General features: G+C 50.5%; 1 protein-coding gene across 1 annotated transcript in view; it reads right to left on the reverse strand.

Moving 5' to 3' along the window:
• Positions 1-17,760, reverse strand: part of POU2F3 (POU class 2 homeobox 3) — a 76,793-nt gene that overhangs the window by 8,105 nt on the left and 50,928 nt on the right. The window contains exons 4-10 of the mRNA XM_080816451.1: positions 10,898-11,002; positions 9,595-9,697; positions 7,260-7,342; positions 4,800-4,982; positions 4,239-4,380; positions 2,474-2,610; positions 591-752 (exon numbers count right to left, since the gene is read on the reverse strand). Of these exons, the coding sequence (XP_080672577.1) occupies positions 591-752; positions 2,474-2,610; positions 4,239-4,380; positions 4,800-4,982; positions 7,260-7,342; positions 9,595-9,697; positions 10,898-11,002 (915 nt within the window). The remainder of the gene's footprint in view (positions 1-590; positions 753-2,473; positions 2,611-4,238; positions 4,381-4,799; positions 4,983-7,259; positions 7,343-9,594; positions 9,698-10,897; positions 11,003-17,760) is intronic.

The following is a 17,760-nucleotide window of genomic DNA, read 5'->3' on the forward strand; positions in this document are numbered from 1 at the left end:
CTCCTCGCCTGTGCCCTGCTTCTAGATTATTCTCCACACAGCAGCCCAACTCAGCCAGCTCAGACTTCTCCACTCACAGCTCTCCAGTGGCTTACTTCATCCAAACTCAAAGCCAAGGTCCTTTCAGTGACCTCCATGAACTTTGGGTGGTCTGCTCTGTGTTACTCCCCTGACTTTCCCTCCCGTTCTCTCCTCCTTCCTCACCCTGCCCCAGCCTCACTGGCTTCCTTCTCTTCCTCAAACATGTCAGGTCTTTTTACTTGCTGGTCCCTCTGCCTGGAACACCCTTTGTTCTAGATAGTTCGTTCCTTTTCAACACTTTGGGCTCCACTCAAATGTCACCTGACCAGGGAGGTCCTCTCTGACCTCTGTGTTAAAAAGGCATCTCTCCACAGTTACTTTCAATCCCCTTACCCTTCTTTATTCGCCTTTATATGGTGTAGATTTTATAGGCAGCATCTTTCTGCTTATTTATTTATTTATGGCATGCCGCTTGCAACTCCTGACTGCCATCTTCCCCAGGATGGTGTCCTCCACCATTCCTGTCCCTTCCCCCAGTGCCTGGTGGCAGCTTGGTTCCCAGCACTCACCAGGCGGGAGTTGTAGATGGGTGACTTGATGGGTGTGGTCACAGGGCAGTTGATCCTCTTCTCCTTCTGACGTCGGTTGCAGAACCAGACCCTGACCACCTCCTTCTCCATGGACAGCTGCTCTGCAATCATGGAGATCTCCTCTGAGCTGGGTTTGGGGTTCTACAGACACCAAAGGGATAGAATGTGGTCAGGAGGAAAAGGGAAGAGGGTCAAGAATCCGGGATGGGGGCCAGATGTTCCAAGGAAACAAGATAGAACAAGAAATATGTTCCAAGGAAACAAGATAGGACAAGAAATGGATCGGATGGAATCAGACCTGGGATGGAATACTGGTTTTATCAGTTACTGTGCATCCTTAGAAAACTGCCTTAACCTCTCTGAGCCTCAGTCTTACACCTATGAAGTGAGAATAATAACCACTGTAAGGATCGCTGTGAGGATAAAACGAGAAAAGGTGTGTCAACTGTCCAGCGTGGGGCCTGCCACAGAACAGAGGATCCATCAATGTGCTCCCCTTCTGTCACTTCTGCCTTCAGAAGTTTTGAAAAGAGGAGTCTGCTGCTGAGTTGTGCAGGGCAGGCAGAATTCCGAAACCCATGTTCCCCCCATGCCCTGATATCCCTTTCTTGTGTTACGACTTCCTGTCCTACCTCAAAATAGGAAAAAATAGAGACAAAGCATGTGGATCCATCGAGACTGTGGGGATAATATATATATATATATATAATATCATATTATACATTAAATATCATTTATTAATATAATAATGTATATATCATCTATAAATATAATAATTATATATTATATATATTAAACACTCTCTTGTTCCAACCTCTCCTTCCACCCAATCTTTGATCTCAGCCCCTTTCTTTCCTTCCTCTAGCCCCCTCCCTTACTCAAGAAACCTAATCAGCAGGAAAAGCCTGCTCTTGTCATCCTGCCAGCAGGAAGCGGCCATCAAATCCTTGAGCCAGATGTCCTGGCGGATCTGCTGGAGTGGGCAGCAGTCTTGGAGGCCCCGGGCACACAACGTTAAATGAGGCCAACGGCACATCCTCTAGGGCCCTGTGTGGTGTGAACCGAGGCTCTGGAAGCTGGTACCTGAGGGATCCCGATTAGAAGCTGTTTTGACGCACCTGTTTTCCCCTCTTCCCTTCCCCAGCTCCCACGGGGCATGCAGCTGGTGTTATCAGCTGCCACATACTGGCTTAGGAATATGCTTCTGCTACACGTTCAAACGAACGTACGTATAACATGATCACAAGCATTTACACACACGTGAAGGAAAGAAAGAGAAGGAAAGACATGTAGATGCCATTTAATGGCAGGTTTTTTTCTTTCTACTTCCCTGGGTTTTCCTAATTGTTCACAATGAGCATTTACTACATATGTAATTTAAAAAATATATAAATCAATGCATAGAAAGTAAAGCATTCCAGAGGGTAACTATACTTATCATGATGAGCACTTTGTAAGGTATAAAACTGTGGAATCCCTGTCGCACACCTGAAACATAATATAGTAAGTCAACTATACGTCAACTATACTTAAAGAAAAAAGAAAAAATTTATATACAGTGGTCTGGCTTTGCCACAGCTGGATCCAGAGATCCACCCTCTTTGGGGAACCCCAGATGTCATCCCTTAAGGCTCCCAGTGAGAGGGACATTAGGTCCCAAAAAAAGTCAGGGCAAGAGGGGTCCGTGGGGGAAGAAGTTGCTGACAGTCCCCTTCATCGGCACACATAGGGGGCAGCAGAGGGTGTGCGTGCTTGTTTTCCGACCCTTTCCCAGAGCAGGCGTGTGCCCAGGGGCCTGAGTGTGTCCGTTCATCCAACCGTGTACATCAGCCCGCCCGCTCCCACCCGGAGGAGCTGCTCACATCTTGAAATCTCTTCTCCAGAGTCAGGCGGATGTTGGTCTCGATGCTGGTCCGTTTCTTCCTTTTCCTACCGAACACCTCACTGAGGGAGGGGAAAGAGCTGGGGGTGTTCATCGAGGGGTCTGATGGAGAGGTTTCTGTTGGGAGGCGGAAAGGCAAAGGAAGCTCAGAGAAGGGAACGCAATGGCTGGGTCAGGCTCTGTGTTCACAGCCTTGAGGTCCGACCCCGTTTCCCGGTGAGCTGTGCAGTGGCTCTTTCAGGACCCGCCCCCTCCCCCAGCAGGGGAACCAGGACAGGCCAAGCGTCCTGCTTCTGCTCATAGCTCTGGGCAAAGGTCCTCCACGACTCCCACGCCAGCACCTCCCGTGTTTGCGGTCATGGTTCAGGGACACTTGGCCATCGGTGGCATGGGTAGGTGTGAGTGTGTGCAGGCAGAGATCCTACAAGGAACACTCAAGAGTCTGTCTTTTTCCCAGGGATGCCTGGATGTGAATACTGAGTGAAATGGGAAATGGTGTTTGCAGCTAAAAGCAGTGGCACTCGGTGGCAGAATGTGGTGTGGAAGTCACTTTCTTTTCAGTGTTTAAGTGTTGGAGCCGAGGGAGGACCAATGGGCCAGGGTACCCCTCACGAAGGACTCAGGCATCAGGGAGGGGGTCACACTAGAAATGAATGATAAGGTCCCTTCCCAGGGATCCTCAGCCCCTCTGATGATCTCTCTCACTTCAGTGCCCCAAGAAAAGCTGCCTAAGGGACAACCTGTCTGGGGCAGCTTCCTTGTCCCTCCCCCGTTCCACATGGAGGGACTTGAGGGGGTAACCCCTTTGGCTGCTTATTCTACCCCCTTTCCTCTCTACAGTAACCACTCATCCACGTGTATCTACTGACCAGAGCCTGGCCCGGCACAGGCTCTCTCTACCTTCTCTCTTGACCTACACCACTGGTTCTCAACCGGGGCAATTTTGTACCCCCCAAACCCCCAGTGGACATTTGGCAGTATCGGGAGACATTTGTGCACATCTTAGTGGGAGGCAGGTGCTGCTGGCATCTGGGGGTAGAGACCAAAGATAACTGCTAAATACCGTGGAGTCCAGAGGACAGCTTCCTACAACAAAGAATGCCCTGGCCCACGGTATCCATAGTGCCATGCGGAAGCCCTATTCCACACTGCCCCCCGACACCAAACCCATCTGTCCAGTGTTCCACATACTTTGCCCTTGACTCCAGGAACGCCTCCCAGGCCACCCTGTGGACTGAATCCAGCCAACCTCCCTCCTGCTGGAAGCTTTCCCTACTTGTCTAGCTCACCATAACTCCCTACTTTCTGAAGTCCTACTCAAGACTACCCAGAAAAAGGGCTTGTGTTGTGTCTATGGCCTCCCCTTCTCCCCAACGAGAGCCTGGAGGACCCACGTGTCTGTATTTCTAACCAAGACATGGTCCAGAGAGCAAGGTGGGTAAGTGTGTTTACTCTGGAGACCTCCCCTAAAGTCTAGCCTGGGTGGGTCTCTGATGGAGAAAGGAATGGGGCCAAGTTTTCATGACCTAATGCCATGTCCTCCAAAGGACCTTCTAAGGAATGAAGCTGACATTTCCATCTCTACTTGCCTGTCTCCCATGTCTTATTTCTCAAATGGTTCCAGACTCAGGAGGAGAAGGGGTCTTACATAGTGACTGCCTCAAGCCCTGACACAGACAGGTCCCTGGCCCCTTCCCAGCAGAACCATCTAGGGTACCAGCCATCCTTGTGTCCCTGCCACCTACCTGCGTCATGCAACCACTTCTCCAGCAGCGGCTTGAGCTTGCACATGTTCTTAAAGCTCAGATTGAGGGCTTCAAATCGAGAGATGGTGGTCTGACTGAAGTCATTGCCGTACAGCTTTCCCATCGCCAGCCCCACATCTCCCTGCATGCGGGGATCAAGAGGGAGGAGCTGGAGACACAGGCTTCTTCTCTTCGTTGTCCCACCATCCTAGCACCAACCATGCACACGGAGAACCTTCAAGCACCCGCCCATCAGCTCTTGGCTCCTTTCCAGGTATTTTCCCTCTCAGAGGGAGAATTTGGTTCATTTCCTGCCCCAGACTCCGAGTGGGTCATGGCCATGTGCCTAACGCCTTGCCCAGCTCTCATTCCTCCCCTGTCCCCCAGCAGTGTCCTCAGTTTCCTTACCCGTGACAACTGTGCCCTATTCCCTGGGAGCACAGGGACACGACGGGCTTGCCCCCAATACACCGAAACTCAGGTTGTTCCTGAAATGTACACCCGGGAAGCCCCATCTCCATTCACTCAACCCAGTTCCTTCTGGCTCCCTGCAAACCAGACCTGAGTGAAGCCCAGCTTAATGCGCCTCTGCTTGAAGGTCTTGGCAAACTTCTCCAGCTCTTCCAGATCACTGGGCTCGTCAGACCCTCCAGAGCTGGGTAGATGCTTGGGCACTGGGAGATGTGGGGACGCTTCCAGATGAGGTTCTAAAGAAGATCCTGGCAACCCCGGGCGCCCAATTGCCTAAGAGGGAACACATACGGAACAGATCCACAAATAGTCAACCGATCAAATGGCGTTTTCTGGTATTGTGTACTAACAGACCCGCTTAGAGGATAACAGACCCCTGGGTACACTTGATACCTATTTTGTCAGTCGTGTGGAAGGGGGAACCGAGGGTTTCTATGAAGGGACAGCAAATAGCTAGAATAGCTGGGTAGAAACAGTAGGAGTGCAAGACAGGGAGGTGGCCTTTCTGGGTTTTAGGCTATGACTCATTGTTTGACTCTGAGCAGGTAACTTCCTTCTTTCAGTTTTCCACCATAAAAGGAGCTAGCAGGTTTGTTTACAAAGATTCCAAAAACAAATCTCAGAATGGGACAGGGGGAGAAAGGTTGTTTGCCTTGACTGTTCTTTTCCAAAAAGGGAAGTAACAGGCGTTCGACAGGCGTTGACTGAAGATAACAGAGGACATCTGAGACTTGTTATATTAATAGAATTTCCATAGAATTTTAAACTCCTGTGACTGCCATTATATTTTCTAACCCATCCTTTTCCTTCCTGAGAGTGTTTTGTTGTAGTTGTTTGTTTTTAAACCAGAGGTATTCCAGTGCCATCTGAATATACCTGGATCTCATTTATGGTTGTCAGGAGACAGTCTTCCTTCCGTTTATTTTCATAGAGAAATGGACCCTAAAACCCAGAGTCCATGTTGTGCCCTTTTGGGCTCAGGAGTGACACCCACCACTTCACAAGGAGCAAAACACACACCAAGGGGGCCAGGCATCCTGTCCAGTCCCCGGGGCACTGCCCATGTGGACAACTTGGCCCACGTCAGCCCTCTTCTCTCCCCTTCCCAGCTGACTCTTTTCCTAGACTGGGGTTAACTTTCCTCCTTCTCTCCTCCAGGACATGCAGATTTACCACTCAGATGGGCATCCTTAAGGGGAGACAGGGAAATGGACGGGAGAGAAGTGAAGGACGCCTTTCCTTGGTGAAGGATCTTTTAGAAAAGGATGATTCGGAAACCTCAGGGATTTGATCCTGTTTTGCAGGGAAAAGCGTCAGCCCTCCTGAGACTTCCTTTTCCTTGATTCATTTGTTCTTTAATCCCAAAGCACTGAGTTCTTTGCTAGAGCTTCTTCTCCCCTCCTTTCACATCCAATCAGATGCCACATTGCATTCCTTCAACTGCCCAAACATCTCCCCGTTCCCCCCCCTCCTCTCTACTCTCACTGCCACGACTCTGAACAAGTCCCTTATTACTGCTCCCTGGGACGATCTTAATAACCTTCTGAAGAGTTCCTTTGCTTCTTAATATCGTAAGATGTGAGAGTGGATCTTAGGCCCGTGTAAGATCTCTTCCAGACCTAAGTCTATGATGAGATTCTGAGTCCTCGGGGAGTGGAAGAGTTCAGGACTCCGGTGTCCCCATTCCTACCGGCCACTAGATGGCACCCTCTCCCCTTCCAGATGCCTTCCCTGGCCTCTCTAGCCCTCTAGAGCCAGGGCCCTTAGTGATCCATGGGGGATCTTAGCATGGAGGAGGGACCCTGGGGCTCTGCAGTTTGTTCCCCGCAAATCTGCACGTCTGTCCCTCGAGCTGTGCCGGTTATTAACTGCACGGGGACACCCAGATGAGGGGAGGAGAGGCAGGTCCCGTCTGGCTCCCGCTGCTCTTAGCAAGCCACACACCTGGCACGAGGCTGTGTCTGGCCAGAGGAACCAGCTGGCAACCAGACGCTGGGTGGAAACAGGGCAGCTCGGCAAACTGCCCCTCTCGCAGATGGCAGACCTCCCGACCTGCACACATGCACACTGCAGGAGGCAGTCTAGAGCAGTGGGTCTTGAGAGGGACCCAGGGGTGAGAGACTGTGTCCTTGTGGTCTTGGGACATCAGGCCTGTGGGACTCCGGTCTCCTCCTTGGGGCTTGAGAGCACCCGTGGCAGGGCTGGCGGTCCCCATGGCCGCCCTGGAAAGTTGGCGGACCCCTGGTCCTAATGGAGTGAGTGAAGCCAGGGCCCGATCGGGGCCGGAGTGGAGGGCCTGCACTGTGGAGCAGGAGAGCCCAGGAGTGGACATCTCTGGGCTTTAATTCTGGCTCCCCAGGTGATAGGGGGTCAGTCACTTCTCATGGCCGTGGCTTGCATTCCCCGCGTGTGAACAGGGATAATCCCTTGCTAGTCCCTGTTCCCAGAGGGGTAAGTGCCCCCCATCCAGGGGGTGGGGGAAAACCACTGAACTGCTCTGTCAAGAGCCGAGGCATCCCTGGAGGAAACAGGAAGAATGTGGTTGTTTACCTGGGACGCCAGTCCAGGCCCAGTCTGCGGGAGGAGGAGAGAGCTTTGTTGCTGTGGAAAGGGGAGAAGATTTGGCTGCAGACCTGGGTGAAAGGGGAGGGACAAAGGAACAAACAAATAAAATCCAGGCCATCCGAAAGACGCGCTCCACAGCTCTGGAACCGAGATAACTGTCCCCACCCCCTGTGACCTCATCAGGTCCCTCAACCCACCCCAAGCCCCATGAACAGGGCCCCCACAAGCACGGCCCTGGCATTGCCACACACAGGTGGAGATGAATGAGACACGGGGTAAATATGTAAACAGGATCCCCAAACCAGTCCTTCTGCCTGCCCGCCAGCCTGGATTGGTGCATGGGTTGAGGAGGCTCAGGGCAACCTGCTCTGGGATCTGATAACCAGGGCTGAAGAAATCCGACAGGGAAGGAAAGGGAGGAAAGGGTGCTGGAGCGAAGGAGGCTACAAAGGCCCGAGCAAGTTTGCAAGGATGCCAGACCGAGTGGATGTGGCCAGAAGGCTGGCCAGGGGCTCTTGGCAGAATGAGGACGTTTTATACTTGGGAGGAAAGGCAGACAGACGGGAAGACCAGGGGCCAAGCCTCTGGAAGGTCTCTCTGGTGGTATGGCCTCTCCCTGCTCCTTGTGCTGCCTGAGGACCGCTCTCTCCTTCCCTCTCCGAGAAAATGGTCCATGAAGGGCTCTGCCTGGTTGCTGGTCATGACAGTGGTTTCCCGCTAGGAAGGACCACAGCTGGGAGCTCTTGCTCTCATGGTGGAAATGGAGCCATCAAGTGACCAAAGCAGACAATGGGGCAGGTCACCCCAATCACTGAGCACAAACCTGAACCTTAGGTCTCTGTCGTCGCTAAACTGCTCTGGGCCACTGATGTACAGACCTGCTGATGCTGACCTTTATGCTCCCCAGTCTGTAAAAGCAAGGGCTTAATATTTCCTTATTAAAATAAACAAAAAGCTCTTATAAGGAGCTCTGAACTGGGAGTCAAATGCTTGAATACTAATAGTAATCTAACATGTATATTGCCTTTTGAAATGCATAAAGCCTTTTCATATGCATTATTTCAAATAACCCCCAATAACCTTGTGAGGTAGAATTTTACTCTTATTCTATCTTTTACTATTATTCCATTTTGTTTCATTTTACTCTATTTTTATTCAGAGAGGTTAGGTTAACTTTCCCAAGGACACACAGCAAGTACGTGATTTTTAAAATTAAAAAAAAAAATTTAACCAATGAGTTTTCTGACTCCAAATTTTGGGGGGTTTTGTTTGTTTGTTTGTTTTTTCCCCCTGCATCATACTCTGCCCTCATTGGTTATATGTCTATGTCTGGGCCATTTTGATATCACTGTCTTCTAAAGACAAATGGAATTAACTGTTACCTTCTCTTTCCTATTCTAGGAGTATGATAGACATTGCTTGGCTAAAATAGATATGTGAAGGTTCAAGTATGTTCTTATTCGTCATTATAAAAATGTTCTGAGATGCCGTGGAGCCTAGGGATAGGGACTGTAATTCGGGCAAGTGCTAGGGATGGAAGACAGAGTTGGATTCTGGATTTCCAAAACCTCTACCTGGGATTCGTACACTGGTGGAAAACGCCTACTTCCTCCATCCCTCAGGTTCTAGTTGGTAGAGATGAGACAGGGAGAGGCAGCACAAGGCAATGGCCAAGACACAGGTTTCAGACAAACTATTATGGAACTTTATTATGTCACCAGAGACACAGTATGGCTATCTACTGCACGAGGTGATTTTGAAAAATTTCAGGAAAATCACTCATCAGAGCTCCTGGCATATTATGCTCAAGAAATACCAGCTGTTATTATGAATATTCTAATCTGTTTGCTCTTGGTCAAGGAGACCTTCTCTGGTAGTAATTTCCCCGCCAAAGAACACCTGAAAACCCCCTCAATAGCCTCTGAGTGGCGCTGCAGCTCTACCCAGACAGTCACAGCCAGCTTTTCACAGATGAAGGATTTCCAAGGAACCGGGACAGGCGGGCTCCGCAGATCCCCAGGAACTCCTCCTTCCCGTACCGCCTCCCCTGCCCGTGCCCCCAGCTCCTGGCTACCTTGTACCCCAGTCCGTACTGACCAGGAAATTGAGGGAGATGAGAGGGAAAAGCAGAGAAGGATCCTCTGCCTGGAGAGGCAATGGTGGGCGTCCCTTCCCCGGGTGCTGAAGTAGACGAGCTGATCTTAAAGTCAGAGGGGTGAGCCACCCACCCCATGCCCCACACTTGGGCTCCCTCATCCAGCAAGCAGTGACGGCATGTTGCTGGACTTGCGATGTGGGAGGCGCCAGCCAGGGTTCTTACCTTGCTGCCCAGATTGGGTCTGAGATAGCAGGAACTGGGATACAGACTGTAGGTGGCCAGGAACGAGCACGAGCTGCTGGAGCGGATGGAGGGAGGTCATGTCCTGCATGCGGGATGCGGGGGTGGGGGGGGGACGACACACAAACATCACGGAATTTATACGCCAGGGATGCTGGCTCCCTCTGCCTGTTGCCCATCTGTCCCATGGGGTCTCCAGACTCAGACTTTGTTGGCAGTGACCTTGCCTTATGCCTCTGCGTAGCTCAAGTGCCTGGCACGTAGTAGCTATTCCATTAACATTGGCATTGTTACAGCTCCCGTGCCCGGCCAAGCAATGCCTTGCAGCCCATCATAGTTAAACTTTGCTTTGTTATTTAACTTTTGTGTCTGTCAGTCTCGCCTCCCAACTAGACTGTAAATGTCAGAGGCATGGGCTGAGGATTACCCATCTCTCAGAGCTTCGCCCTAGAAATGACAGGTAATCCCAATTGTCCAATTTTGTATTTTTAAATCTCATGTCACTTGACTATGCTGAAAGTCATATCTTGGCCATTTCCTGGGACTGAACCTCTCCTGGAGGAAGAAGCAAGTTATCAGGTCTAAATACGACCAATCTGACTAGACAGAAAGTCCATGATCCCCGAGTTCTTCCCACCAGCTCCCACAGTGGAGATACCAATCCCAATGCTTGGGGCATCCAGACCCCCAGGGCTCAGTGCACAAAGATGAAGAAGAGAGGAATGGGTGCTTATTTTAATCTTAAATCTTTCTAGAAAAGGGGTGGTATTTCTTCCCCAGATAATCCAGAGCAAGAGGGGGGCTGGCCACAGGGACATCCGCCCTCTCAGACATTTGTCGTTACTGTTTTAGGGTGCCTCCTTCTTCCCCCAACAGCACTCTGTTCTGGTTTGGCTTTGTTGCAAAAGCTTGAGGGAGGAGAGTGGGCTCACTGGAGACAGAACCACTCTATGTCTGTAGCAGTGGCTGTCATCACAGGCTCCCCTGATGTGGCCAGCAGACACCAGCCCCATCGCTGCTAGGTCCATTGTTTCGGCAAGATCAGCTCCCTTTTGTCCCAGGGAGGTAGAGGTAGCCAGGCTTCCCCTTTAAGAGTGTTCTCCTGTCATCTCATCCCCACCCCAGGCCTTCATCCCTTCTTCACATTCCCTGTAGGGCAGTTTTGCAGACCAATCTAGATTCACCGACAGCCAGGTCTAGAGGTGAGACATGTTGCAAAAGCCTTCAGTTAAACTCACTGGCCCGCTGAGACTATCTGGGCTCCCTGACATGGGCTGGCATTTACCCCGGACATTTGGTTTCCAGGCATCATCGTGGCTCCTTGACTCAGGTGGCATGGCCGATGGGAGAGGGTCTGCTGCAGGGAGTCGCCGAGGTCCTCAGTTTTAATCTGTAAGTGGAGGCAGGAGGGGAGCATCAGTTCTGGGCCTCCGCCACCCCGCCCCCAGCAGGCAGAAAGGGAGGCTTGGAGAAGGTCAAGGTGATGAGTGACAACCCCAGAGAGTGAAAAGCTAGCTGGGTGCCTATGGGGTTGCAGCTTGATAGTCCTGCCTGCCTGTGCCCTTCAGCAGCTAAGAGAGAGGCGAGTGGCACTCTGGAGGAGCAGTCTGTAAGCAGGTGGGGAGGGGTTCATAGATCCATCCGCCCCAGTACCGTTCAGCGGGCTGTGCCAGTGCAGAAGGCAGCTTACCCTCTCCCTCCATGAGATGAGAAAAAATAAGTATATTGCAATGACTATAAACATTTCTGTTGAGTTCTGAGTTGATGTTCTTTTTTTTCCCCCTGGGGGGAGATGTTAGAATTTCCTTTGTGAAATGATGCTGAATCTAAATGGGATTTGATTTTATTTTTGTTTATTTTTTTTATTTTTTCTTTCATCATCTCTAGACCCAATGTGGGGCTCGAACTCACAACTCCGAGATCAAGAGTCGTGTGCTCCTCTGACTGAGCCAGCCGGGCACCCCCTAAACAGTATTTTAAAAATTCCCCACCTCACGGAGTGTGCGGGGGCTCAGTCAGTTGAGCGTCTGACTCTTGGTTTCCATTCACGTCATGATCTCATGGGTGGTGGGATCAAGTGTCCGTGTCAGGCTCCACACTCAGTGTGGACACTGCTTGAGATTGTCTTTCTCCCTCTCCTCTGCTCCTCCCCCTGCTTGCACTCACCCTCTCTCTCCTTCAAATAAATAAATCTTTAAAAACAAGAATAAAAATAAATAAAATTTTCCCACTTTATAAAAAAAAAATGGCGACCCTTTATCAATCTTCCCCATACTGTGTTTTATTTTTCTGGTCCACAAAATCCCAAAGTCTGGGAGCCAGTTTCCCCTCTATCCCCTTTCCCTTGTTTTCCACAGTTACCCATCTTCTGTGTGCTAAGCTGCTTCTGCAGCCCGCCCTCATCACCCATGTGGCTTTGGTGACAGTCTTTGCCTGTCTCCCTACAGGTGGGGACTCATCTCCCTCACAGTCACTCACTACTGCAGTTGTAGCCCGAAGGGCCTGCGATGGCTTCGAAACCTTCTCTAGCCTCCCTGCACCACCAAGCACCCACCTGTGGGTTTCCCAGGTGTCCAAGGGCAGGGCAGGACACACCATTTGTGCCCACCCTTCCTCCCACCCAGAGAACAACTACGCTCTGGCAGCTTTTTGGGAAGTCCACTGGGGAGGGGGGAGCAAAGTGACTGAATTCATAGAATATGACAAAGACCATAGGATCTAGACCATATCTTTTAAAATACACTGGGGAGACCCTCTGATGGAAATTCTTGGCCACAGATGTCCTGCTTAAACTACTTTCTTGGTCTACACTGGGAATGTCACTGACATCCTAGAATCTCTCCCGTCTTAGTTTAACCCAAGTTAAAGGTTCAGGCGAAGCTACATTTGTGCTTCATCACTGCAGAGAAATGGTCTTTGGATCACAAAAGGAAGATTTCCCTTTGGCTGGAGAGCTAGGAAGAGCCTACTGAGTGACGTCAGAGACCAAGAAAAGAGCTAGTGTCCTAAATGCGGTGCGTTGCACACAGTGGGAACTTATGCGAGTTAATCGAATAAAAGACACAAAGAGAACCCACCTCTCTCTAGTCTCCAGCAGGATACAGTCAGGAGAACATGGAGCAGGGAGCTAGATCCTGTTTCCAAGTCCTAACCCGGAGTCTAGCTCACTGCGTAACCTCCAACCATCTTTTAGCCTGTAGGAGACTCATTTTCTCCCATCTGTTATGATTCTAGATGATCTTTCTCTCTTCCAGTCCTAAGACGGAATTACAAGTTCCAGTTCCCCGGGGCACTGGGCAGACTTGTCTGGCCCAGGTTGCTGTGGCGTTCTTAGGTACAGCGCACCTACACAGCACCAACAAGCCGGGGTTACACCAGATTTGGTAAGAGGGGGCTTCTTTCAGGGACCGTCTGTCCAAATCCCTCCTCTCTTCTCTCACCTGTTCTGGAGCCTTGGAAGCAGAGAGGAGGAAGGGAGAGCAACCGGAAGTAGCACAGTGAGGGGCAGAGAGTTGAGACTTTCTGAAAAACTCTGAAGGCATGGCCACGCAAGAGGGATTTCCAAGACAGCTCCCTTCCCTACCCCCCGTGCCCCTCAGCTCTTCCCACCCACGCTTGGCATCTCCATCTAAGAAGCTCTGGTGTCCTAGTTCTTCCCCTAGAAATTAGAGTTTTCACATCCTAGATTCCAGGGAAACATTTGTTAGCAGGTTTAAAAAAGCTAGGAATAGATGATAAGACCACTTATTTAAAACCACCACCAACCACCACCACCGCCACCCTTAAGGTTGGCTCGAAGAGATTTTACTGAAGCAAAGCCTTTGGGGGCCGGCCTCCCCTCCCTGCATCTCCCTTCTAGAGCCCTCTCCCACCCCCCAACACATCCATCATCTCAGCGGGGAGGGGGGGTGGAGGAGGGGAGAGGATAGGTGAGGCGGGATGGAGGAAGGGGGACAGAGGGAGAACACTGAGCATTGGAGCCAAAGCCACGCCCGTGGAACCACCTGGGGCGGCTTGGCATGGTGCCAGCTCCAAGGCAAGTGGCAGGGTTCCTTTATAGACTCGTTATGCGTAATGGAGATAAGAAGGTGCAGCTATGACAGAGCTTGAAAACATGTGCTTTGCCTCCAACCTGTGTGCTATCTGTTAGAATCAGTGCCAGGTCTTCCTGCAACACTTAATTTCAGAAACCGGCACCATCATAAAAGAAAACGCACCCTTTCATCTGCTTCCTGGATCAATTGCCCTCCAAACTCTTCTAGGGGCACGGCCGACCTCCCAGTTCTGAAAACGAAGCGGCTGATAGCAGAAATTCCCTTTGGGCGTTCATCTGGGGCGTTCTGACAATCCCCCCCACCCCAACCCCCCCAACTCGTGTGTCATTCTCCTGACTTTCTGTTTCACCAACATTTTTCTTCTTTCATTTTTCATACTTCATTAGCCTTTGGGTGTGAGCTGCTGACGGTAACCCCCAAAGAGAAGAGTCCTACGCAAACCAAATCCAGAGACACTAAAGGAGATTTCCTTTTTCGAGGACAAGTTCTAAAACCTCTGTTCCGGTAGGTGGCTGTCGGACGGGGAGGAAGGGAGGAAAGGCACTTTCAGGGCTCTTCCAGCCTTCAGCACACTCTGACAATTCTCTAAGTGTCCACGGGCTGAGAAACTCCGAAATTAAGGAACAAAAGCCCTTCCCAAATCAAAAAATCCCTTTCACTGCTGTCGAATGGAAAAGATTGGAGCCTTTCCAGGCAACTGGGTGTTGGCTGTGGATGTGGATGGTGAGATAGAGAGGCTTCTGTTGGAATCCCATTGACTTCTAATGTGAGAACCTGAGGCAAATTGGGTGAAAATCCAATTTCCCCCTGACTTGTGAAAACCCAACCAAACCGACAGCCTGCCTGGAATCGGGAAGACTGTCTCCAGGGTCCCTTTGGTGGTTCTTCTCACGCCAATGAAATCTCTCTCCAGGCCCTGCTCGGGACAGGCTAATCCCATGGCGGGACATGGGCCGCCACAGAGGACCTCATCCTGTCCCGGCCACTGACCATCCTGTCCGAGTATTAGACGAGGTTTGTTAGTTCGGGATTTTCTCCGCCCACTGCGCGGTGCACGAGTATTACCCTGAGTCTTGGGCTGTTGACCAGGGAGGTAAAAAGTCGTCACGTGTGATGAGCTTTTCTAAGCCCAGTGAACTCCCTGACATCACCTGCTTGAGAAAGCAGTAGCCTCCTTCTGGGAGGAGAGAGCCCCCTCTAAGGAGCTGGAAGCCTTCAGACATTCCTACTTGGCTTTTCCTCCCAGCTGGGCGGGGGTGTAGGGACGAGTATTTACCTTCCCATCTCATGGAGGCCCAGAGAGCTTCAGAGATGGGTATAAAGTTACATAACAAGACACTGGCAAAAGTCCCTTAAGGGAATGATCCTCTGACTCTCTCCTGGTGTTCTTTCTAAAAAACAGTGCGTCAGACGTCCCAGGGAGAGGAGACAGCACAGACTGTGGGTGATGGCAAGGGTAGTGTCCTGGCCCAGACAACCCCGCAGACCTCCTTATGAACCATCTGTTTTGGGGTCATGTGATGGGGCAAGGGGGTGCTGGGGTACCCCTCCCTAGCCCCTCCCATGACAGTTTCACATGGTTCTCTCTGGGGGAAACAGCCCAACGCTAATGAACAGATCACTGGCGATGCAGACGATCAAAGCTGTTGTCTTGGTTGCATAACTCGTTTGTGGAAAGTGTTTCATAAACATTTCACAAGAAGGAGAATTTCAAAGCATGAACATCTCCCAACCTGCCTTCAATTACAGGCAAGACTTTTTTTTTTTTTCTTTCTCCCCCCACTTCTACACTTCTCCCGAGCAGTAAGGAAGAGTTTCTGTTTTGTAACTGATGTATAAAGGGTTGGCAGCGAACATGTTGCTCATGAAAATATCCTAAGAATATATTTCAAGTGGTGGAAGGGGGCAGGCAGGTAACTCATCTCTGTGAACAAGGCTGAGATTCCCCCAGGAGATGTTGGCTGTAACTTCGCTTGGGAGACTCTCCTCTTTCCGTAGTTCTTGGTTGTTCCCTTGGAGTCCAAGACTCCTGCCTCTTCAGAGGCCTCTGGGAAGTGCCTGGGGAGATGGCCTCGCCCATTCCCTGGTCTCTAGTCAGACCTATGACAGACCGGCCTGGATGCACCTTTGCCCATGGACACTGGGATCTTCTTCCTGACCGCATCAAACTTCTAGACAAAGGCGGAGAAGAGACGGGGACCCTTGAATAAACTAATAGCTTCTTTGGAAGCCCGGGCCACTTGGAGTTGCCACCTCCTGGAAAGAAACTTTTCAAAGACACATCCTTGTTTTCCTGGCTTGCGCCTACTCTAGAAATGCAACCAGCTTATCAGCCGTGTTAGTTAATGTTTTGGCTTCAGTTCTTAAGACCTAGCATGGCTAGTGCTGACACATGCGTGAAAAACCCCATCATTTTAAACCCATAAAAGTTTTCTTCTCCCTCTGGCACATAAGTCCATGCATTCAAGTTTAATAACTCTGGGAAGGGGCTGTGCCCTCACGGAGGACGCATCCTTGCTAATATTCCTTGGTGCCTAGGACTTGAGCAACCTTACACCGCATTCCTTCGGCGCCCTCCTGAGATGTCTGTGGCCTTCCCTTCCCGTGGGTTGACAGGAACTCTCTTTTTTGACCCTGATCCCCTTTGAATAAGACTGTTCTGGTTCTCCCAGGACACCTGGTGGAGAAGAGCCCAGAGCTACTACGGTCTAGGGAGGAGTTCCACAGAACGGTTGACTTGCCCACACAGAGAGCCGCGCTGCCCTCAAATAAATGAAAGTGCGGGAGGCAGGAGGTGCAGTGGGGGGAGAAATGTTGGGCACGGTTTCTGAATCAAACCCTGAAAATGGTTCCTGAGCCCAGTGGCCATTCTTGGGAAGTGTCTGGTGAGTGAATGTAGTTTGCCATGACACTCAGATCTTTGGCGTATACCTGGGCTGCCCATCATGGACAGACTTTGCTGTCCTTCCCAGGACAGGGGATGATTAAAAAAAAAAAAAGACATCCAGAAAACAAGCATAAGGCTCAGGGTCAACCATGCGTCCTGCCTTAGGGTTTCATCCCTGATTCTAACTAGTTGCATGATCTAATATTCAGTGTTTTGTCCCATTCTCTAGGCCTAGACTATTTCTCCACAAAAGAAGGGAAAAAGGCTAGATGGAATCTACTTAAGAAATTCATAATATATAATAGAGAGTGGGAGCACACTTGGGAGCACAAAGTATGCTTGTCACCAGACCCATTATACAGATGGAAAGATTGAGGCTTGGAGCCATTAAGAAATTTGCTTAAAGTCACACTAGGATACCATAATGTGGATAATAAAGCTGAGATTTCAACCCAAGTTGACTCCACGGTTCTCCATAAACCTGACACTCACCTGTGTGTGATGGGTTCCTAGAATCGTGGACCCTCCAAGGCAGCGTCATGCAGACCATGCCAGGGGTAAGGCAGACACTTAGCAAGTGTTGTTGATTCCCTTCCCCATTAGAGCTGGAGGGAGGGGCGCCTGCATGGCTCAGTCTGTTCAACATCTGCTTTCGGCTCAGGTCGTGATCCTGGAGTCCTGGGATCGAGTCCCACATCAGGCTCCCTGCTCAGTAAGGGTCTGCTTTTCCCTCTGCCCCCCACTCTGCTCCTCCCCCACCCCTTCCCCCTGCTTGTGTGCTCTCTCTCTCTAATAAATAAAATCTTTTTAAAAAAATCTTTTCAAAAAAAAAAAAAAGAGGAACTGGAAGGAAATGTACCTATCACCTGGTCCAGACAGTTCATTTCACAGCTATGACTCCTGAAGCCCAGAGGGGGAAAATATAAGTTGCCCGGGGTAACGCAGCTAGAGTTGTGGGCAAGCCAGGTCCCATTAGGACGGGTCTCCTAACTTCCCACTCAGTACTCAGTCCATTCCATGGCACGGTGGCGCGGTCCTCGCCTGCCCCGGCTCCTGTCATAGCTCAGCAGTAACATTAATCCCACTATTCTAATGACATTTCATTAAAAGAAAACGCCCCCTGTCCAAGTTCTCAGGGTGAGGTTTACGGCCAGATAAAGCACACGTCTACTAGATACAAATATACTTGGCTTGGGAACCGGCATT

Source organism: Martes martes (assembly GCF_963455335.1).
Source record: "Martes martes genome assembly, chromosome: 10".
NCBI classification, from domain to species: Eukaryota; Metazoa; Chordata; class Mammalia; order Carnivora; family Mustelidae; genus Martes; species Martes martes.